This window comes from Erythrolamprus reginae, chromosome 1 (genome assembly GCF_031021105.1).
Source record: "Erythrolamprus reginae isolate rEryReg1 chromosome 1, rEryReg1.hap1, whole genome shotgun sequence".
Taxonomy (NCBI): Eukaryota; Metazoa; Chordata; class Lepidosauria; order Squamata; family Dipsadidae; genus Erythrolamprus; species Erythrolamprus reginae.
The window spans coordinates 353,913,051-353,937,280 of record NC_091950.1 but is presented as its reverse complement, the minus strand read 5'-3'; the positions used below and the strand labels follow the sequence as shown (position 1 = coordinate 353,937,280).

General features: G+C 41.9%; 1 protein-coding gene across 2 annotated transcripts in view; it reads left to right on the top strand.

Annotated features, from left to right (window-relative positions):
• The window catches only part of LOC139157478 (uncharacterized), an 85,372-nt gene that overhangs the window by 14,822 nt on the left and 46,320 nt on the right, over nt 1-24,230 (top strand). For both annotated transcript variants that reach the window (XM_070734278.1, XM_070734279.1), the window contains exons 2-3: nt 4,290-4,368; nt 8,371-8,861. In XM_070734278.1, coding sequence (XP_070590379.1) covers nt 4,290-4,368; nt 8,371-8,861 — 570 coding nt within the window. The remainder of the gene's footprint in view (nt 1-4,289; nt 4,369-8,370; nt 8,862-24,230) is intronic.

Sequence of the window (24,230 nt, the reverse complement as noted above, 5' to 3'; positions counted from 1 at the left end):
TTCGCCCCTCCTGGTTACTACAGGCTTTCAAGAAAATTTAGGTGGATCAGGCAGTAATTAATGCATCTCTGCAGGAGGGAGTCTTTCTGGGACTATTTAAGGAAGCCTTGGTCTGTCCCTCCTTGGGAAAATTTCATTGTATCCGGTGAAGGGCTACCAAAATTTTTACTACCATACTGTGGGTGTGGCTTATGCAGGATGCCCTGCATTTTCTTTCAATATCTTTCAGTGCAAATTGGATGCTCTGGGGTGGAGCTCCATTTTCGCTAAACCACTGCATTGCCCCCCATCCGGGCAGTAGCCCACTGCTAATTGTATCCCACCTGCATGGATAATTTCCATCCAGCTTCCCATCTCCTCTTTTTAGGGAAGATGGTGGAAAAAGTGGTGGCACCTCAGTTTCAGAGTATTCTGGGTGAAACAGATTTACTGGATCCCTTTCAGGTGGGTTTTAGGCCTGGTTATAGGACACTGAGAACATTGGTCACACCTTTAGATGATATATGGTGGGAGTGGAATGGGGGCACTGCATCCATCTTTGCTCTTCTTGACATCTCAGCAGCTTTGATTCCACTGACCAGGGTATCCCTTTGGGCCACCTGTGAGAGCTGGGGCTGGACAGTGCAATCTTATGCTGATAGGGAGCGAGAGGTCAAATCCATGGCAGCTCCTTTGTAGCATGCTGTAGGGCAGTGATGGTGAACCTTTTTTTTCCTCGGGTGCCGAAAGCACATGTGCCTGCCCACATCCATAATTCAATGCCTGAGGATGATGAAAATGGTCTCCCCCACTCCTCCAGAGGCTCTCTGAAGCCCATTTCCCAAACTCCGATGGGCCCAGTAGGCCCATTTTCACCCTCCCCAGTCTCCAGATGCAAAAATGCCCTTTCCCACCTCCCCGGAAGTCGAAAATGCTCTCCCAGTGACTCCAGACGAGCCAAAAATCAGCTGGCCTTGGAACACACATACACATTGGAGCTTAGGTAGGGTAATGGCTTGTGTGCCAGCAGATATTGCCACCTGTAGCACCTGTGCCATAGGTTTGCCATCACTGTTGTAGGGTTTGGGGCTCCGTTTTAACATACACATAAAACTACAGGGTAAGATAATTTAACATCATGGGATGAGATATCATCAATATGCTGATGATGCCCCACATTAAATCTCCGTCCCCAGTGAGACAAATGATGCTGTAACTGCCCTCTTGCAATGTTTGGAGGCTGTAAGGCAGGGGTCCTCAAACCTGGCAACTTTAAGACTTGTGGACTTCAACTCCCAGAATTCTCCAGCCAGCTATGCCAAGTTTGAGGACCTTTGCTGTAAGGGACGGGGGAGAGCAAGCTGAAACCTGGTAAGACAAAGTGGCTTTGGATTCAAGGGGTCTCTGGATCTGGGAATTGATCATTTTGGACAAATCCCGACGGGGTTGCACTACCCAGACACACCCAGTGGTCAGTTTAGGGATTCTCCTAGACTTGTGACTTCTGCTCAAACAGCAAGTAGTAATCTTGGCTAGGAGAGCCTTTGCACAACTTCATGTTTTGCACCAGTTGTGCCATTTCCTGGCTTGTGAGGCCATGTGCACAATCACTCAGGCCGTGATTATCTCTGAATATACTTGAAAAGTATGTAGAAGTTGCAACTGGTGAAGTACACAGTGGAGGGGAAAGTTTTGTAGGCCCCTTGGGTAAAACATGTGACACTGCTGTTATACAAACTGCTTTGACTGCCAATTTGCTTTAGGGTCTAATTCAGGGTGCTGGCTAGCCTATCACCTTTAAAGCCCTATATGGCATGGGTCCAGGTTATCGAGTAATGGTCTCACCCTGATGGGACTACCTTGCTCTACCTGTTGAAGGAGAAAGGGCCTTGTTCGGATCCTATCATCCAAACAATTTCAGCTGGGAGGTCCAAGAGAAGGCCCCTCCCACCCTCTGGAATATTCTGCTGGGGTAGGTGAAGTCCACCCCCACATAACTGCTCTTCTGGAAGAGCCTAAGAACTTGGTTGTGCTGCTTGATCTGGGTCCTAACAGGGGACTAGTAAACTAGGAGTGATTGGTGGCGTAGCGATGATACTCCAAGGCCACCCATCATCTTAGTTTTTAACTTTTTCAGTTTTTCTAATTTAAGTGATATTTTAGTACTTTTAACTACAAGTTAAAAAGTTACTATAAGCTGCCCATAGTCACTGTATGAATAAGATGGGTGTCATAGAAATTTAATCAATAAAAATAAAGTTAGATTACAGTGTTCCCTTGATTTTTGCGGGGGATGCGTTCCGAGACTGCCCGCGAAAGTCGAATTTCCGCGAAGTACAGATGCGGAAGTAAATACACTATTTTTGGCTATGAACAGTATCACAAGCCTTCCCTTAACACTTTAAACCCCTAAAGTGCAATTTCCCATTCCCTTAGCAACCATTTAGATCATTACTCACCATGTTTATTTATTAAAGTTTATTAAAAAAATATTTATTAAAGTCGGATGAAAGTTTGGCAATGACATATGATGTTATTGGGTGGGAAAAACCGTGGTATAGGGAAAAAACCCGCAAAGTATTTTTAAATTACTATTTTTGAAAAACCGTGGTATAGAGTTTTCGCGAAGTTCGAACCCACGAAAATCGAGGGAACACTGTATTAGCAAAGCCATTGCATAGTAATCATTTGGATTTTTTTGGCAGGTGAAGAGAGAATTAAATTATAACAGCAAAACTGGGCAAATGGAACAATTTCTTAAGATGTTTCAAATGACAGAACAGATCAGTTGTTTTCAATACCAATGAGCTTTTAAAGTGGCATTTTTCCGATTGTCAGAGTAGTTCATTATATTAAAAAATCCAAATTACAATATGTATAGTAAATTAGAATGCCTAAGCTGATAAGAATACTTGTGCTTGGTGATGAACTGGTTCGTTTCCAGGTGAACTGCATTAGGGAGGTTAGTCCACAGGTGTGTCACGACATCTAAGAGAGTCCTTCAGTTGTTAAATTGCATACCTCTGATAAGGAAACATGCAGAAGAATTTTACCTAATGTGAACTGTATTGTTTATGTACAGATTTTATTGATCTCTGTGGAGGCAACAGGAGATGCAAGCGTTGGTTTTCATGTTAGGGACGCCAAATTGAATGCATTATTTGCAGATTGTCTTAAGTGTGGGTCAACTCTGGACCTCACAAACGAATATGTGATTTGAAAGACACTGGGTTTCTCAAAATTGGCAAAGGGGCTATTGGGGATATCAAATAATTTTGAAATGCATCTTATGCAGAAAATGAGAATTTGGAAAATACTTGTTGAAACAAGCATGTTTGTTAAGATTTTTTTTTTCCATATAAAATTGAGATTAATTTGGGTATAAAATGGAATATGCATTCATTAAAAATGTTCCCGTCTGTATCGCCTATCTGTTGGAAATGTAAAAAAGAAATTGGTACATATTATCATACATGGTGGACATGTCCTGAGACTAAAATATTTTGGAACAAAGTAGAGAATTGGATAAATGAAATAACAAAGGAGAAGATTAAAAAATCTCCTGAATTCTTCTTATTGGGTATTTCAAATACAAAGTATAAAAAAGAAACTTACTATTTAATAATACATATATTGGTTGCGGCCCGAATAGTATTCGCACAGAAATGGAAAGAAAACACAATACCAAAAGACACTGAGGTATTTAAAAAAATTATAGAATGTGCTGAACTAGATATGATGACTAAACTTTTGAATAACCAAACTGAAACAGAATTTTATAAAATATGGGATAAAGTATATGATTGGTAGAATTTTAAAAATAGTATTAATAATTAAACATATAAGAATATATAATTTTTTGAAGAACGATAAGATAGAATGAAATAGTATATAGTATAACTAACTTAGAAGTGTATATCTTTTTTTTCTTTCTGTATTAATAATATATTGTTCTTTCTTTTCTCTTTGTATAAGTATACAATACCTTAAAACATAAAGAAATTTAATTAATAAGTTTAATATCAAAAATATAGAGTTAAATTCAATAAGAACGTAATTTGCACGTGTGGCATTTCTGCATTGATCTGATAATAATTAGGGTTTTTTTATATTTCTGTATTAGTTAGACTTCTACGACAAGTGGAGCAATGGCAGCTCCTTAAATGTTTAATGTTGTATGTCTTTGTATGTCTTTTTGAAAAATAATAAAAATATTTTTAAAAAAATGTTTATGAAAATTAAATACGTGACTAGAATTTGCCCATTGCACATTTCATGTTGAATGATTTTTAAATATGCATTTTTCCTAGATTTCCTACACACCAAGTGATGAGGAGGACAGTGACGATTCTGAGGGAGAGAACCAGGAACTTGCTCAGATTGAGAGAGGTAAAGCATTCCAGTATTTAATCAACCTGCTAAGGTTTCCAGGTGTTTGCTTTCTATCCCAAGTTCTGTCAATGTTTGTTATAATTTATGTAATCCCATCCCACATGGCTAATTTCATCTTCCATGCAACTAAGAATTCCCTGTCTAGTAGTCTTCTCAAATTTGATGCCTTCCAGATCTTGTTGAAGTCCTGTTAACTTTGGTCAGCATGAGTGGTGGTCAAGATTAATGGGATAACCAGAAAATCTGTGACCTCTTGGGTCATTCTTTCAGAGATGTTTCCTCACCAGATTGTCTTTAGCAGTGACAGAACTTCTAATGTTTTGCCCTCACTGGAAAAGTTAGGACACCTTCAGAGATGTATCTGCCTTGAAAATAGCCCATGTTGAATAGTATAGTCAAACATCAACACATAATTTTTTATGACCTTTTGTATTATACCCTGTAAATGTCGTAAAATGTCCTATAAAATTTGCCAAATTTTAATTCCATCAGAGTTATGGATTCTGGATTTTGGGTATATTTGGTAAGTTAGCCCATTTGGTGCAAAAGGTTTTGTCCTTATGGGTGTTCTGTCTGGGTCACTCCGGAAGCCAATACCAACCCAAAAAGAGAAGCCAAACACACTGCTAAAAGGCAAAGGCAGATTATAAAATTCAAGAAAAGCACAGGTAACAGAAAATGTCCTTACAAACAGGAAAACACTGTATCTTCAAATATATCCATGAAGGCAAAAGTCCATGCAGCAATACAGGATTCTTGCTGCCAAGACGAGGCTGTAGATAGCAGACCTACACCTCCCACGGGTCTTCCAAACTGCTGGGCCACAAGCCAGGAACAGAGACACTGAGAACAAAGCAGGACACCGTAACTCCAACTGATAACACTCCACATGGCTTCAAGGGCTTGCCTGCCTTTTAAAACCTGCTAAGGAGGACCACACCCAAGCCCAGCTGTTCCTAATTCAGTGCTGATAATACTTCTTTAATTGCTCCTTTCTCTGATCTGAACGTCTCTGTCGCATGTCAATGACGGCTTGTGCTTCATCACCTAATGACTCCAAGCTACTGGCTGGGGAGAGCCCCCCCCCCAGGGCTCTCATGCTGTTCTCCTTCATCCCATTCTTGACTTTCCTCTCCCCGGTACGACTGTTCAGCCCCCTCCTCTTCGCTGTCATCCTCCTCCGGGCATGGAGCCAGCAGAGACACAGCCGGTCCCTGAGCAGCCTCAGGCTGAACCACAACAATGGGTACCCTGTTTTGCCCAGTTAAAGATTAGAGGAGTCAGAGTTTTAGTAGTGTATAGATTGCAGAACAATTTCACAGGAACTCTATGCTACTACTAATCCTTTATTAGTACCTGTTGCCCATTTTTTCTTTTATAGAGCGATGTACAAGGGTAGGCTGCTTGATTTTATTCTTGGAACAGTGAAGTTAAATTGGGATAATAGATGATAATGATGGGAGCAATAATAGCCAGTGAGCTTTGCCAGTGGTTGGAAATTCTGCTGTGGATCTTGTCCTAAATCTGAGAAACTCTGTGGTCCTATGATCGTTGCTAGGATTTGGCCACTTTTATATGCTTTGTTTTGAGTTCCTTCTGCTGGTGAGCCTCTTCCTACGAAGGCAGTGCTGTAGGAGAGATTAGCCAAAATTGTTCTCTTTCATTCTACCCAAAGCAAACTCTGTTAGGATAATGTACCTTCTATTTGAGATAGAGTAACCTGAGATATGAAACTATTGACAGAATTTGTACATCATGCTAAGTCATGGTTTGTGTAAACATGCTATATAGATTAAATTATAATTGGCTGGGTTCATGTGTGGGAACTTCAATACTGGAAGCTTTCAAAAAGAAACTGGATAGTGATTTATCTGAAATGGCATAGAGTCTCTTGCTTGAGCAGGGAGTTGGACTAGATGACCTCCAAGGTCCCTTCCAATTCTGTTATTCTATGTTCTAACTATGCGCTACAAGTTATATTTGTTGGTTTCACCCAAATCATTACTTCTAAATCAAGAGAGTCACAATTTATATTGGCACTACATGTTATCCAAATGAATATGGGTTGGCTAGTTGTTGCTTTCCTTTTTTCTTTTCTTTTTGATAAGATACTAAGGTAGTACAGATAACCCCTGGGTTACGAGCATTCCCTTAGTGAACATTCAAAGTTATGCGATAAGTACTCCAAGCATTTGTGAAAAATTCTTGAAATTACAAATCTTGCAGCATCATGGCTGTTGTTTGACCTTACAAACAACTGCAGTGTCTCTGCAACATTTGTCTTGAATATTGCCAGCTAAAATGGAACTTCTGAGAGGAGGATCTGTCACTCCTACGCTCCGTTCAGATTAGATTAGATTAGATTTATTGGATTTATATGCCACCCCTCTCCGTAGACTCGGGGCGGCTCACAACAATAGTAAACAATACATAGTAACAAATCTAATATTTAGCAGTTTTAAGTTTAAAAAATGCAAAAGAACCCCAATATATAAAAAACAAGCACACAATCAAATCATACACAAAAACTACATAGGCAAGGGGGAGATGTTTCAATTCTCCCATGCCTGATGGCAGAGGTGGGTTTTAAGGAGTTTCTGAAAGGCAAGGAGGGTGGGGGCAATCCTAATCTCTGGGGGGAGCTGGTTCCAGAGGATTGGAGCCACCACAGAGAAGGCTCTTCCCCTGGGTCCCGCCAGACGACATTATTTAGTCGACAGGACCCGGAGAAGGCCAACTCTGTGGGACCTAACCGGTCGCTGGGATTCGTGCGTCAGGCCTCCAGAGACCTCACCTGGCATACTGCAGGCCAAAATGGAGCTTCTGAGGAGTGGATCCACCTGTCAGAAGCTATGTTTGAACATCATGCTCTCCACAATTGCCACTTAACAGGCCACATAACCTGCTATATGAGTCTTGTGAAAATCTAGCAAGCAATCTCCTCTCCAGCCTCTCAGCTCATTTGGGCCTCTGATGGATTCTCCTGGCAGGTTGCCAAGCGAAATGGAGCTTGGGAGGGGCAAATCCGCCCCTCCGACACTCCATTTGAGCCTCCATGGGCCTCCCCAGGCCTGTTGCAGGCTGAATTGGAGCTTCTGGGGGAAGTGGAGGTTTGAACAGACTGTTGGAGGGGTTGGATCTGCTCCTCAGAAGCTCCATTTCAGCCTGTAAAGCAGGTGGCCTGTTCCATCACTAGGTTCCCACTGTACATGGGCTTCCTCATCCTGAAATACCTGAATGCACACTTAATGAGCTTTATGTTTGATTAGTGAATGCATGGGCCAAATGAGGGAATAATCCTGTTCAAAATACAGTGGTACCTCTACCTAAGAACGCCTCTACTTACAAACTTTTCTAGTTAAGAACCGGGTGTTCAAGATTTTTTTGCCTCTTCTCAAGAACCATTCTCCACTTACAAACTCGAACCTCCGAAACTGTAACCGGAAAAGGCAGGGAGAAACCTCTGTGGGGCCTCTCTAGGAATCTCCTGGGAGGAAACAGGGCCTCCACCATTCCTGTGGTTTCCCCAATCGCACGCATTATTTGCTTTTACATTGATTCCTATGGGAAAAATTGCTTCTTCTTACAAACTTTTCTACCTAAGTACCTGATCGTGGAACAAATTAAGTTTGTAAGTAGAGATACCACTGTACAAGATTCACTCTCACAAATCCTTGGAGTGTGCAGGATCCATTACATTTATAACTCGAGGAATACCGGTATAAGATTTTGGCTACCATGAACATGTAGACTAGTAAGAATGTATGGGGGCACTTTGTCAGGTGTGACTGTGCCAGTTCTTAAACAAAAGGACATTCACTTTCCTGATGATTCCAGAAATGCTCAGCTTTCCTGCCTGCTGCTGGTCTTAACTTCTTCTATTGTCTGGGATGGAGGACCTATTTGACCGAAGGAGTGGGGGATGGGACTAGTGGTTTCTAATCACTATTTAAGGCTGCGTTAAGATCTTCTCTATCACTGTTTTAAATATTTTCCCAGAGAGAAGACGGAATTGCACCTTGACTCCCTTGGCAACCAATCAACAGCAAAATCAAGAAAATCAGTGCTGCAGAATCCGGGGCCATTTTCCTTCTGGGCTGGACCACCATAGTTCTGAAGATGAGTTGGAATGTATCACCCGTGAATTTGCTGCCGAGAAACGGAAGTGGTCTCAGGTCAGCAAGCTTGGTTGCTGCAGTGACAGTTGTAATACTTCCTCCAGTGACGAGGAAGTAAAGACCTTGTGTGGCAAATCCTTCCGGCCAGTGGTGGAAGCTGTGGAGGGTTTGCGTGCCAGTCCTAGCCCAGTCCTCTTCAGTGCCTCACCTCCTAAGAGACTGCAGTCCTTGGTACGAACCACATCCTCCAGGCCTATAATTTTTACAAGCGTCGGAGGCAGCTTTGAGCAAGGGATGCCGTGTAAACGACACCGACAGGGCTACGGCGACAAAGTCGGGAGGCCCAGTCTCGATCTGGAAAAAATGCAGCAAGTAAGGCGACGTTGCATCAAATGATACTCCTCTTTAATTATATACATGACAGACCTTGGGAAGTTATGATAGAAAGTGACTATCAAACTTGTTTAGTCTTTTCAAAGGCTTTTATCTTTAACCTTGGCAAGCTGATAGTGTTTGGCTTTTCATTCTGTTAGTTTTTGAATATTTTCATTCCCGCTTGATCTCTGCCGCTCTTGTACGTGGTTTCTGTTCTCAGAATTATCTGTTATTGGAGCGGTTTCCATCTGCCTCTATTTTCATTAGAAACTAGGGCACAAGTGCTTGCTTTTTGACTGCACATCATAATGGTTTAAGAGCAGTTCTCTTTTCTTCTTCAAAAATGAGAACGTAACGCTGGAGTAAAAGCTTTATTTCTACCCAATCTTTTTATTTCTAGAAAGTCTAACGTTGCAAGGTAAATGATTAATACAACAAATGATACAGCTGACTTCTCCATCTCCAGGAGGCAGTGGATGGATTTCACTTTGGGTTTTGGCTTAAAATAGTATATGAATCTAGCCCTGATGGGTTGCTCAACAAACCATGGTTTAAACAAACAGAGCTTCATGGTTTTATGTGGGATAAGGCAGATTCCCGTGCTATTCTGCCACTGACTCTATTCTTTATTTTGATCTTTTTCTTCTTTAGAACACTTCATATTCTATACCTCTTACGTGTCATCAGCCGAGGCCATTGTCCTGCTGTAATGAGTTGGAAGAAGCAGCTGCCCCTTCTGCTTGTCATGCTAGGCGGCTTGTACTTTTGCAGAGGGGCATTTGCGTCAGTATGCGTGTTTCTTTGGTTTTGGCTGCATTCCCATCTTTTCATTCCTTTTTTTTTGTTTTAATAATTGGGCTGAAATGGCTTGGCTTGTGTTTCAAGGCACCAAGTACATCGGCAGTGAATTGAATAGTCTCCTTTGCAGCCCTTCGATAGTCCTTGGACAACGTCCTAATTACACCCTGGACCTGCTGCCAGCCATATGCATTTTAACGAGGGCTTTGTGATGGTGTCCCAGAAAGAACAAGGGTCATGTCTGGCCTTTGGCAAGGGTGCAGCCTCTTCTTTTCATGGCACCCATTCAGAAGCATTGTCAGGCACAAGGCAGATGGGGTGCCTGTGTGTGGTGGGCAAAGTGTTTTGGTTCCTAAAGGTGCCAGCAGTCAGAAAGAGAACCAGCTGCAGCTATTATCGATTGGAGTTAGATACTGTAACCCTTCACACATAATTTAGAAAAGTTTCATCTGTTAAAAATGAAGCTATTAGAATCCTGGATTTTAAATATGTTAAAGGGTTAAATAAGGTCCAGGATGGGAACGTTTTTAATAGGAAAGTGAACACAAGAACTAGGGGGCAAAATCTGAGGTTAGTTGGGGGAAAGATCAGAAGCAATGTGGGAAGATATTATTTTACTGAAAGAGTAGAAGATGCTTGGAACGAACTTCCAGCAGACCTGGTTGGTAAATCCACAGTAACTGAATTTAAACATGCCTGGGATAAACATATATGCACCCTAAGATAAAATACAGGAAATGTGTTCAGTTCTGGAGACCTCACCTACAAAAAGATATTGACAAAATTGAACGGGTCCAAAGACGGGCTACAAGAATGGTGGAAGGTCTTAAGCATAAAAGTTATCAGGAAAGACTTAATGAACTCAATCTGTATAGTCTGGAGGACAGAAGGAAAAGGGGGATCATGATTGAAACATTTAAATATGTTAAAGGATTAAATAAGGTTCAGGAGGGAAGTGTTTTTAATAGGAAAGTGAACACAAGAACAAGGGGGCACAATCTGAAGTTAGTTGGGGGAAAGATCAAAGGCAACATGAGAAAATATTATTTTACTGAAAGAGTAGTAGATCCTTGGAACAAACTTCCAGCAGACATGGTTGGTAAATGCACAGTGACTGAATTTAAACATGTCTGGGATAAACATATATGCAGCCTAAGATAAAATACAGGAAATAGTATAAGGGCAGACTAGATGGGGCATGAGGTCTTTTTCTGCCATCAATCTTCTATGTTTTTCGGATTGATTTCTGGGAACAATTTCCAGAAATTCATCAGAGGCCCTACTTCGAGCACTTGAACTGGCTCTTAAGGGTTTATGGTTGTTGATGTCTGTCTCTCTGGAGCAAGTAGATGAAGAAGAATCAAAAACAAATACTTGATGGGCCTTTAATGGATAGCTGGAATTCTGCTCGAACCCGCCCCACAGAAACAAACATTAATCAGCTGGATCTTCTTGTAGGCATGGCAGGGAGGTTTGCTCTTGAAAAGCTGGACGTTTTCACAATAAGCAAAATGATTGCATTGAATGCCAAAGCAGAGAGACCTGTTGAACTCTCGGTGCTTTCTTTTTGATGAACGAGTCCCACTAATTGAACTCATAGTCCCACTAATTGGTACACATTGACTGAAGTAGAACTAAAATAATGGGAAATAATACAGAAAGGGCCAGCATGATTTCATGTTTTGCAGAATGTAATAGTAGAAACACATAGGGTGGCAGTTCACCCCTTTCTCCAGCCCTTTAAAAAAAAAAACCATGAATGCTTTGGAGAATAAGGAGCAGTGAAATAGCATATTCTGGAGAAAAGCACAGACAAAAGAGTATTTCTGGCTATGAGTTTGACCTATCCACATGCCTTTATATGGTGGGAATCATGTATTCTATTTTCCTGAGGATTGGGCTTTGCAGCCCTTTCCTTAGAAATTTGCTCAACGAAGGAAAGAACTCCTTGACTCAATTGTACTGCTCAGCTTCTCTTATTTCAAATTTACAATGAGAAATTAACATGAAACCAGAAGACTCTTATCGGACATCATGTAAATAAATCAATGGGGAGGTTGTTCAAGGTTTGTAGAGAAATTTATAAAAGCTGCTTTTGAGACAATGTTCACCTTTATTGGTACAATATTGATTGCCTAGCTAAGCTTCAGCTTGTTAAAGACTTGTTGTCAAGTCTTTTTAGGGATTGGATACCAAAATCAAAATGTTACCTAATCAGAGCATGGAAGTCTTGTGAAATCTGGTCACTTTGTAAGATTTCAGACAATTCGATTTAGTTGTTTTTAAATTTGAGGGTTCTATCAATACAGGAGGCTTAAAATGTTGAGTTGTCAGAAGAGAAATGAAACATGGTTGTCCCATGCCTGGGATAAACATATATCCATCCTAAGATAAAATACAGAAAATAGTATAAGGGCAGACTAGATGGATCATGAGGTCTTTTTCTGCCGTCAGTCTTCTATGTTTCTATGTTTCTATGCATTAGAACCAGTGGTGGATTGCTACTGGTTCAACCCGATTCAGGAGAAACAGTGATGGGAGGCTCCGCCCACCAACCTGGAGGTCATCATGGGTGATCTGCGCATGTGCAGAAGCTTCTGCGCATGTGCAGAAGCGGCGCACACATATCTCTAACCCAGTAGCAAAGGTAAGTGAAGCCTATTACTGATTAGAATGATGTATCTCAACCTTGGCTGGGAAACAAGCGTGCGGACTGGGGAATTCTACAAGATGAAGTCCAGACATCTTAAAATTGCTGAGTTTGAAAAGTACATCTTTAGACTATAAGAAGCTATCTACCTCTGCTTGTCTAACTCAACGAGGAAAAGATCTTGCTCACTTCCTGTTAACTGATACTAAATGAGAATGCCCTAGATCAGGGGTGTCAAATTCATGTTGTCACAGTGGCATCATGTAACTATCATGACTCCCACTTTTTACTAAACTGGCTGTGACTGTGGCAAGCATGTGATACATCTGGCCCATGGGCAGGGGTGGGCTACTGCCCGGATGGGGGGGAACGCAGTAGGTTAGCGAAAATGGAGCTACACCCCAGAGCACCCAATTTGCACTGAAAGATACTGAAAGAAAATGCAGGGTGTCCTGCATAAGCCACACCCACAGTGTGGTAGTAAAAATTTTGGTAGCCCTTCACTACCCATGGGACACAAGTTTGACAACCCTGCCCCAGATTGATTCTAATTGCTTTTGCTTGTGTTATACATCTTCTTTGCTTGTGCCTTATAGCAGTGGTCCCCAACGTTTTTTCCACCAGGGACCAGTTTCAGCAAGACAAATTTTCTATGGCCCAGTGGGGGCGGAAAGGGGCGTGGTTGGGGGCGGGATTAAGCATGGGGGTGCTGGTCCTCCCCGCCCCTCTTTCCCGCCATCGTCCTGTGGCCGGCAGAACCTGCCTCCCAAGCCCTCTTGCCCAGCGGGAGCTAAGCGCTGGAGAGAGGGGGTCAGGCTGGCCCTCCTGCCTCCCCCCAGCCAAAAACACAAAAGCGCCCCGCGGCAGAAGCCAAAAGAGGCTTGAGCCTCTCGGTCCTTCCCGCCCCTCTGTCCCATCCATCGTCCTGTGGCCGGCAGAACATGCCTCCCGAGGCCTCTTGCCCGGCGGGAGGCGAAGCGCTGGAGGGAGGGGGTGGCGGCATGAGGGCCGGCAGCTGCTGACTCCACGGACCGGTGCAACATGCCCCGCGGCCCGGTACTGGTCCACGGCCCGGTGGTTGGGGACCCCTGCCTTATAGAACTTTTTCCAGGGGTAAAATGCTTCCGGTTTGCTCATGCATGTGAATTGTTGGAGAGCCGGTCACAAAGGGAGCGTGAGACTCAGCCCACCTGCTCGGAGACTCCCATTTGGGTCCTTTTACCCTCTGCACATGCATAGGACGTTTTCCACATGCACAGAGGGTAAAATAACCCGAATGGTGGTATCTAGGCAGGTGGGAGGAGCTTCAGGCTCTCTTCGTGACTGGCTCTCAGGCACGAGCATTTCAGCCCTGGCCTTGTCCATTTAAACTTTTATACCATTGTGCAGACAAATCTGAATTTATCTTGTGTGCGCTCTCCTCTTCTCACCTCCAGTTCATTTGTGGTTCTATAACTGTAATGAGATCATTCAATGGACTGTCCCTTTTACAGATACTAGCTTGTTTCTTAATCTGCCCTGTTGTGTTTTGCCTTCTGACATGCAAGGCCATAAGGTTTGAGCAGGGGATAGCACTGTGAAGACATAATTTCATTTAGGAGCTTGTGTGAAGGGTTAGATCTGTAAAGGAGGCTGAAAAATCTTGGGTCTAAATGGATGGATAATTTCAGACAAGTTAAGGTTCACTTGTTCCTTTTCTCGCAATCCAAGTCTTTCTCATTAGTTGTTGCATACGTAAACAGAATTTTAATAGGGGGAATAATTGAAGAATGATAATTGAGAGAAAGGCCTGTCTGTTAAATCCAAGTGTTCATTAAATCCAAATTTGCATAACTGGTAAATGTATGTAAATTATGCAATTTTATGTATTTATGTATTATATAATTTATGTAAAATTTACTAAAATTATGCCAATTTACATAAATTGCCAGGCCTGATTTGCCAAACAGCAGATTTTTCTGCTGTTGAATTGAGGGTGATGTCCAAAGTCAGATTTTTATGGAAGTTGAAGTGTTATCCAACAGCATTTTTGGGGGCAGTTAGGATATGCTACTGGAAATTGATTATCCTTTACATAACAAATTTCTGAATGTAACCATGACAGTCAGAGAGAGAGAGAGTACAAAGAGCCTATATTCTGCTCTGCGTAATCTCTGCCACTCTTGTATGTTTATGAGAAGAAATAGCAGACAATCTTCTCATTTGCAATTATTGTAGGTTATACAGTTGTTTGAGATTACATATGATTCTTCTTTGTTTATAAACTAGGCTTGGTCTTAGTTGAGATGATATGGGAGGGGATATGCTGTCAATTTGTTAAAAGGGGGATCTCCAGCCACACGGGGTGTAGTGGGCATGAGATAAATTGAGTATTTTTAAACATTCTCACAGCTCTCTCTCCAGTGGTGGGATTCAAATTATTTTACTACTGGTTCTGTGGACATGGCTTGGTGGGCGTGGCTTGATGGGGGGTCATGTGACTGAGTGGGCATGGCCAATTTGACATCAATCACGGCAAGGTGGGGCGTCACCTTGAGTTGGCCATGCTCACTCAGTCACATAACCTACACCAAGCCACGCCCACCAAGCCAGCCGTCAGAACCAGCAGAAAAGTTGAGCCAAGTCTTCTAGTATTCAACCTCTCCTCCTTCTCGGCCTCATACAAGCAGAGCAAGCAGGCACACATCTCATGGCGCTGGAGGGCCTCAGCCACGTGCCGTGTCCTCGCAGAAGGTCCCAGTGCTATGAGATGTGTGCACGTTCTGTGCGTATACCTGAGGAAAAGGAGAAGACTTGGCCGAACTTTTCTGTCTCCCTTTGGCCTGTCCCTTTATGGTCCCTCTGTCCCCGACGTCAAAATACCTTAAAGAGATAGACTGCGGAGCGGTGTTCCCTCTAATTTTTTTGGGGGGTGGGCAGAAAAGTATAGTGTCTGAGCGGCAGTCCCTTCGGGACTGGGCGGCACAGAAATCATAAATAAATAAATAAACAAACAAACAAACAAAAAACCCACCCTGTTTTGCCTCAGAGAATTTCAAAATAAAATACTGTACTGTGTGTCTATAACAGTGAGCTCATAATAGGGCAACTCTATCAATATCAAAATTCCACTTAAATAGTTGAGCTAGTTTCAAACTAGATTTTGATTTTCTTTCTCTCTTCCTTACTCCCATTCTTTTTCTTTCTCTTTTCCTTCCTCACTTTTTTCTATCTGTTTCTCTGTCTTCCTCTCTTCCTCTCTCTCTCCTTCCCTCTCACTCTTTCCCTCTCGGCTTCTGGGCAGGTTTGGAAAACTCTGAGTTGATGATGATTTTTAAGTGAGCAATTGCTCACTGCTCAGCTTAGAGGGAACTATGCTGCGGAGGCTGCCTTCGAAGCAGCTCCACTGCTCACCATCCCTCCAGAGCAGTGGGCTGTTCTCCTAACCGGGTATGGCAATGGGGTACAAACAACAGAGGCAGCAACGGGACTTCAGGCCTCTTTTTTGGCCTGTAGTTTTTGGTAATACTACTACTACTACTACTACTAATAACAACAACAACAACAACAATAATAATAATAATAAATAATTTATTAGATTTGTATGCCACCCCTCTCCGAGGACTCGGGGCGGCTCACAACAATAACAATGCAATGAATAGTAATATAAAACATTAAAAACGTAATCTTTTGGTAGTCTTTAGTTCCAGGAAGCCTGCAGCTGCCCTCTCTTTGCCAGCCAGAACTGAGCTAGCAGCGACAGCTGGAGGCTTCTTGCACCGAAAAAGAGGCTTCTTGTGCCAAAACCTATCAAAAACTACAGGCCGAAAAGGACGGCTGAAATCCCGCTGTCGCTGCCTTGTTCTTCGCACCAGTTTGGGGCCAGTTTGGTGAACCGGTTAAAATTTCCACTACAGGTTCGGGCCAACTGATCCGAACCAGCTGAATACCACTTCTGTCTCTCTCCCTTCCTGCTACTTCACCTCATCCTTTTATGACTCAAATGTATGTCCAACCAATCAACCAAACCAGGAAGAGAGAGAAACCTTTCCTGGAAAGAGAAAATAATTTTCTCTACCTTCTCAGCTGCGAAAACAGCATTTGACTTCATTTCTATGGTTGGTGAAGGAAAGGGCTTTGAACAAAGTGCTGGATCAAGCAACTGAGTAGGTGCCGAGAAGATCACACATAGCCAGACCACACAACTTCTTTGCCCACACAAGTGCTTGTTCAGGTAGAAAGTGAGTGAGAACTGAGAGCATCCTGCTTTACATATGGAAGCCCATAAAACATGTTTCTTCCACCTAAATTTATTTGATGGCCTCCATGATTGCTGAGATTGAGAAACCTCTGCCTTAAATTATAGCAGTGTTATGTAGTTGTGAATCTGAGGCTAAATCCACCAGGATTGTTGGTTAGTATGTTTTAATTGGAATTGACCAGCTCATGGAGTTTTCATTCATCATTTTGACTCTGGGCTCCATAGCCTGCTTTGAAATTATTACAGTTGGCCAATTGTTTGGCTGATATCCAAAATAAAAGGTCACATTGTTGGTCCTTGTTGTTCTTACTTCAACACCCGTGGTGTGCTAAAGTGGTACCCGAAGTACTTCTGGGGTGTGGACAGTCTCCTGCTTGCTCTATAATTCTGTCAGGCTGCTACACAGTGTGTTTCTTGTTAAGTCATGTAAACAATACAGTCATTATCCTGGCTGCTTGTGTCAGTATCTGCAGAAGCTTGGGATAGATTCACAGTGCTCAAGGGCCTGGCAGGATGTTATTTGCTTCTTAAAACTGCAAGGAATACAACTAGACATTAGGGTATCTTGATGCTTTCAAAAATGATTATAGGTTGCTTTGTGGTGTGAATAATGCTTGCAAAGTGGTCTTGTTTTCTGTCCTAATTTTTGTAACCATCTATGCCAGGAGTAGGCAAAATTGGCTCTTCTATGACATTCGGACTTCAACTCCCAGAATTCCTGAGCTAGCATGATTGGCTCAGGAATTCTGGGAGTTGAAGTTCACAAGTCATAGAAGAGCCAACTTTGCCTACCCCGATCTAGGCCAGCAGCACTGGTGAATACGTTTCCTCCATACAATACACACTAATATTTCATTTTAAGGAGGCATTCACTTTTCTGGAGGTAAAACTACCCAAGCATTCTTGGGAAATTTCTAGGATTAATGTTTTTATAATAAATTAATATTATGCAGTGCATGGGATTTGTCTTGAATGTATGCTCATCTTCCATTCATGGTTCCTGTGATAGCAATGGCCATGGTGACCTGAAATTGGGGAAATTGTACTCTCAATTCACCTAAGAAACACCAGAATGGAAAAAATATACTTTGCTTCTGAAAAATGAATATATCCAATGATATATCCACACCATCCATTTCTTATACCTGCCTTTCTCAAGTGGATGTCTTCCAGTTGTATTAGAAGTACAGTTACCAAGATTCCAAGCTGGTGCAGGTAGTAATTGTCTCAAAACATCTCTACCAGATCATACAGATCTGTAATTGGGAAGGTAGACATAAGACTACCTTTTAATTGGTATTTAACACCTAGATGGTTAGGAAAAATAGGAGACGAAACAAGACCCCTTCTGAAACACTGCACTGACTTCCAAAACTAAGTATAGTTGAGATTCTATGGGCACTTCTTTAATTTGGAGGATTTATAAATATTCAAGCTTTAAACATGGTTTTATTTAATATTGATTCATGTTGGATATAGACCCACAGCTTGTTGCGAATACAGACATTATATATACAGTAGCAACTCATGTACTATTCTTTGGGATGCTGTTAAAAATACACTTTGGTCCTGCCAACTCACCATAAATGCAGTATTTCTTTTGGCTACCAACTTTCTAGTGAAGATGAACTGATGAAGTGTTGGTTATGACTTATAAAGCCCTTCATGGCACTGGACCGGATTATTTCAGGGGCCGCCTTCTGCTGCACGAATCCCAGCGACCAGTTAGGTCCCACAGAGTGGGTCTTCTCCAGGTCCTGTCAACCAAACAATGCCGCTTGGCGGGACCCAGGGGAAGAGCCTTCTCTGTGGCGGCCCCAGCCCTCTGGAACCAACTCCTCCCAGAGGAGGGTGATTTGCCCCCACCCTCCTTGCCTTTTGTAAGCTACTTAAAACCCACCTCTGCCACCAGGCATGGGGGAATTGAGATACTCTTTCCCCCTAGGCCCTTACAATTTTATGCATGGTATGTCTGTATGTATGTCTGGTTTCTATAATAATGGGTTTTTAATTGTTTTTAGTATTGGATTATTATTGTATGTTGTCTTGTTATTGCTGTTAGCCGCCCCGAGTCTTCGGAGAGGGGCGGCATACAAATCCAATAAATGAATGAATGAATGACTAACTAACTAACTAAATTTCCAAAAGAGGACTATAAGATCAAGTGATCTGATCTCTTAAAGTAAAAGCATATCAGAAACGTGTTTGTGGCATTTGTTTAGCCTATTTTGTGCTGAAAAACTGATTCTGACTTAATATTTTATAGGCTAAATTACTTCTCAGGTGTTAGGTTTGGAGGGGTATATATTGAATGAATGGACTCATTATCTTTAGAGGTAAAACTTTTGGCAGGCATTATGTGTAGGATGGGAGGGATTTCCTCAAGCATTTGGCAGCAGCCATACTGTTGAGTGATTGATCTGCATCAAGTTCAATCTTCTCTCCAAGGAACTGCAGTTATTGAAAACTTAAAGTTTTCATATTGGTTTTCTTAAACTTTCTTTTATTTCTATATTCCTTTATTGTTAATTTTCACAGATGTTATTAGTAATGTTGAAAGCAGAATTTTTAAGTCCAGGCTCAGAATCATTATTTTAATAGCATATAATCAGAGGCGGTATTTAGCTGGTTCGGGCGAACCAGTAGTAGTGACCTGTGGGTGGACCCACCCCAGCACTATGCCGTCCTATTTAGGCACATTTTGAAGTCATGTGCATGCTTGCAAGCTGCAAATGGAAGCAAGCGCACGTGCAGAAGGCTATGCGCATGTATTGAAGGCTCATGTGTGCTCACATTTGCAAACTGGTAAGTTAAATAAGTGAATACCGTCTCTGCACATAATGTTCAGCTTCAGTGCTCGGTGGCTCAAAATTGTTCTGAGAAGATAATTAATTGGCACGCTCAACTTTTCTTCCTCAAATATGAAGTATTTCTAGAACACATTCACAGGCCCCTCAAGAAATTATTTTTTCTTGAATTCTTGTGCATGTTGCCTTGCTAGGAAAATGGATTGAAATTATTCTTCCACGTTGATCTTTACTTAAAGGAGAAATGGCATGTGATTAAGATAGCATTTGGCAATCTAATGTCTGCTGGAATTTTTAAAATTGCAACTGTTGTGAATCCAAACCTTTTAAACCAGTGGTCAGGATTTTCTGTGGATAGTTCAAAAATGTGAACGTCACAAAGTTAGTTACTTGTCTCTAATTCTGTATCTGGCTCAAAAGTCATAACTGACTGGGAATCCTAGTAGACAAACATTTAAATATGAGCCAGCAGTGTGCTGCGGTGCGGTTGCCAAAAAAGTCAGTGTAGTTCTAGGCTGCATTAACAGAGGAATGGTATCAATATCAAATGAAGTATTGGACTGGAAACTAAAACATACGAAGAGCAGTTGCAAGAACTGAGCATCGCCAGTCTGGCAAAGAGAAGGATCATGTGATGAACAGTTGCAGGAACTGGGTATGCCTAGTTTAATAAAAAGGACTACAGATGAGATGTTAGCACTGATCCAAAATTTGAGATACTATCACAAAGAGGGGGACAATCTATTCTCTAAAATACCTGAGGATAAGACAAGAAGTAACAAATGGAAACTTATCAAAGAGAGATCTAACCTGGAATTAAGGAGAAATTTCTTGACAATGAGAACAATTAACCAATGAAATGGCTTACCTTAAAAACTTATGGGTGCTCCATCATTGGAAGTTTTAAAGAAGAGATTGGACAACAATTTGTCTGAAATGGTATTGGACTACTAGACCGCCAAGGTCCCTTACAACTGCTGTTCTATTTTCTGTAATTTAATGGATATTATAGGAAGAGCTGTTGCAGTTAATTCTTGTAAAAATAAATGTTATGCTAAAATTATCAAAGTTCTTAAAGAATTTTTAAAAATAATTTTATGCTTTAGAAGCTTTTATAAATGCTTTCCAGCTATTGTCTCTGTTATGTGGTCCTGTTGTTGCTTCAAACATGTACGTGTGAATGAATATGAATGAGAGCTAGTGTGGTGCAGTGGTTAGGGAGCTGAAGTAGGTTCTAGTCATCCCCTAAGCATGACAAACAGCTGTGTAACTTTGGGCCTGTCATATTTTCTCAATCCTTAGCTATGAAGTAAAAAAAAAGGTTTATCAATCTGCATCATCATTATGAGTACAGTTCATAATCTTCTGTGAAGAGGCCTTGTTGCCACAGTAATTGATATGAATTAATAAAGTATAATAATTGATTTTTACTTTATGCAAGATTATGCTTAACTAATTGCCTTATGATCAGCCTGAGGTGATCCTATTTTAGTGTCCCTTATGAGGAACATTAAATATTTTGGATCCCTGCCAAATGCATCTCCACTGCAGCAACTGGGCTGTAGTTGGCTAATTGGAAGTTTGCACTCATCCAGTGCTAGTCATGCACAATAAACCAGGGTGTGGTTAATTGTAGCAGAGTGGGATGGAGGTGTGGCTCTTTGTATGGTGGAATGTAGATCTTGGACCCAATGCAGAAGAATGACTTTCCACCCTGTCCCAACTAGTTATTTATGATTGGATTAGGGCAAGAGTGCAGTATTCCCATTGTTATGACAATAGAGTTACAGGGTGCATTCCAAAAGTAATGCAATTTTTTTAACAAGTAATTTATTGAACAGATTTGCACAAACACTTAAAATTCTTCAAAGTACAGTGATACCTTGTCTTACAAACCCCTCGTCATACAAACATTTTGAGATACAAACCCGGAGTTTTAGATTTTTTTGCCTCTTCTTCCAAAGCCTCCCCGAGTTCACGGAGAGGGGCAGCATACAAATCCAATAAATAAATAAATAAGTAAATAATAAATAAATAAAAACTATTTTCACCTTACAAATCCAAGCCGCCACCACTGGGATGCCCCAAATCTGGACTTCTGTTGCCAGTGAAGCACCCATTTTTGCGCTGCTGGGATTCCCCTGAGGCTCCCCTCCATGGGAAACACCACCTCCGGACTTCCATGTTTTTGCAATGCTGCAGGAGAATCCCAGCAGCACAAAAATGGGCACTTCGCTGGCAACGGAAGTATGGAGGTGGGGTTTCCCAGCGAGGGGAGCCTCAGCGAAAATGCAGCATCACAAAACACGGAAGTCCGGAGGTGGGGTTTCGAGGACTTCCATGTTTTTGCAATGCTGGAAATCCTCAGGGAAATCCCAGAAACTTCCATGTTTTTGTGATGCCTCAGGGAAATCCCAGCAATGCAAAAACGGGCGCTTTGGCTGGCAAAAGGGGTGAGTTTTGGGCTTGCACGCATTAATCGCTTTTCCATTGATTCCTAGGGGAAACATTGTTTCGTTTTATAAAACCTTTCACCTTACAAACCTCGTCCCGGAACCAATTAAGTTCGTAAGATGAGGTATCACTGTACTGTCCTTGGGCCTCTACCCATTTTTTCCAGAGACTCTGCCATGACTGGTACGGCATCTTTGGGGACCTCTCGCAAGGTCTTCATCACGGCTGATTGGATCTCTTCTATGGGCAAAAAACAGGTTCCTTTCAGGGCTGGGAACAAAAAGAAGTCTGCTGGGGTGACATCAGGACTATAGTGGGGGGTGGGGCAGCGTTGGCACCTGGTGTTTGGCCAGGAACTCGCGGACTTGTAGCATGTTGTGGCCAGGCGCGTTTTTCATCCATAGAAGAGATCCAATCAGCCATGACGAAGACCTTGTGAGAGGTCCCTGAAGACGCCTTCCAGTCAGGGCAGAGTCGCTGGAAAAAATGCGTAGAGGCCCAAGGACAGTACTTTGAAGAATTTTAAGTGTTTGTGCAAATCTGTTCAATAAATTATTTTTTAAAAAAATAATTGCATTACTTTTGGAACCCACCCTGTATTATCAAGTGCTTTCTTTTAATCCGTTGCTTCATAAAGGAACAAATTGTCGAATATCTAAAATATTTTCTTAATCTCTAAGAACTAAGAATATAACTGATTCTAATTTATTTAATTCTTTACTTAATTCCTTATTCTCCTCTGATGCCATAATTTTATTCCTGGTGGTGGTGGACTATCTATGCAGATGACCCCATGGCCTGGGTTCCTCCATGCTGGGAGCCACCATTCTTTAGTTGGTGGCAGTACGCTCTGCCCCTCCCAACTTGTAAGCACATGCGTCAGCTGCAAAAGCTCCGAACGCACAGTCTTGCCTGGGCTCCTCCCCACTGGGAGCCACCATTTCTCAGCCAGCAGCAATGCTCTCTGCTCCCTCATGTTCAAGTCCTCTGACTATTTGGGTTGCTTTGTTCTGGAAACGTTCCAGCTCTGTTGCATCTTTTTTTCAAGTGCAATATACAGAACTCCAGATAAGAATTATCTATTTGTATAAGCTCTTTATAACACTATCACTTTTAAGTTTGGTCAGTGATCCCTATTAGCATCCTTTTTCATAGCTGCCTCACACTGAAAGCGTATCTTTACTGAACTCTGTGCTATGACTTCCGGATCTTATTCCTGATTAGCTACAGATGGTTCAGAAGCAATTAATGTACATAGGCAGTTGTCGGCAGAGAGTTGTCCCTGTATGCATAGTTTTATGCTTAAGTCGAATTACATTTGCAGTTGTTTGGCCATTCACCCAGTTTTAAGAATGCTTTCTGAAACTTCTAGGGAGGAGGCAACAAATGCTTGTTGGAATGCTTACTTGGATGGACCGAGGAGCAAAATAATGCTTGCTGGAACAGGCTGGTAGCTGAGGCTTCTCTCAAGCCCTGCAAAACAGTGCAAAAGAGATGGGCAGAGGCAGTCCCTTACTTTATTGAGGCTTGGGCTGGGTGGCACCAAGCCTGGAATGGCTTGGATTAGGGTGGTACTTGTTTAATGACCTGCAATTCTTGGTTTAATGACCACAACAGGAGCCGAGGTGGCGCAGTGGGTAGAGTGCAGTACTGCAGGCTACTAAAGCTGACTGCTAGATCTGCAGGTCAGCGGTTCAAATCTCATCACTGGCTCAAGGTTGACTTAGCCTTCCATCCTTCTGAGGTGGATAAAATGAGGACCTGGATTGTGGGGGCAATATGCTGGCTCTATTATAAAGTGCTATTGCTAACATGTTGTAAGCCACCCTGGGTCTAAGGAGAAGGGTGGCATTAAATGTTTTTGAACAAACAAACAAACAAACAAACAAACAAATAAATAAATAAATACATACATACATACATTTCTTTCATAAGTTGGTGTCATCATGTGACATCTCACTTTATGACTGTTCTGGTTTCTGGTAGAACTTTAGCTATTACAAATAACTCTTACTAAATGCAGTATTTCGTAAACAAAGAAACTCCATCTTTATTTCTCTTCCCTTCCGTATTCAAAATACAGTTCATATTAGCACATTCCTCTTCCTCCCGTTATCTTTCTTAATTGCATTCCTCATACAGTCCTCCCAGCCGTCTCCATTTAACAAGATTTATGTACTCACAGCATGATTCAAAAACAGCAGAAATGACTGTAAAATAACACAGCATGCATTTGCTTGCTTGGGAGCTGAACGAAATACCTTTCATTTTAGCTCTACAACATTGAAACTCCACCCTTCTTCCCCACTGACCCTCTGATGTACCAAATACATCACTCCAGTATTTAACCCATTCCTCCCCTTAATATCTTCTTCCAAACACCTGTTCCTTACATTTTTGGACCCTTCTGAATTTAG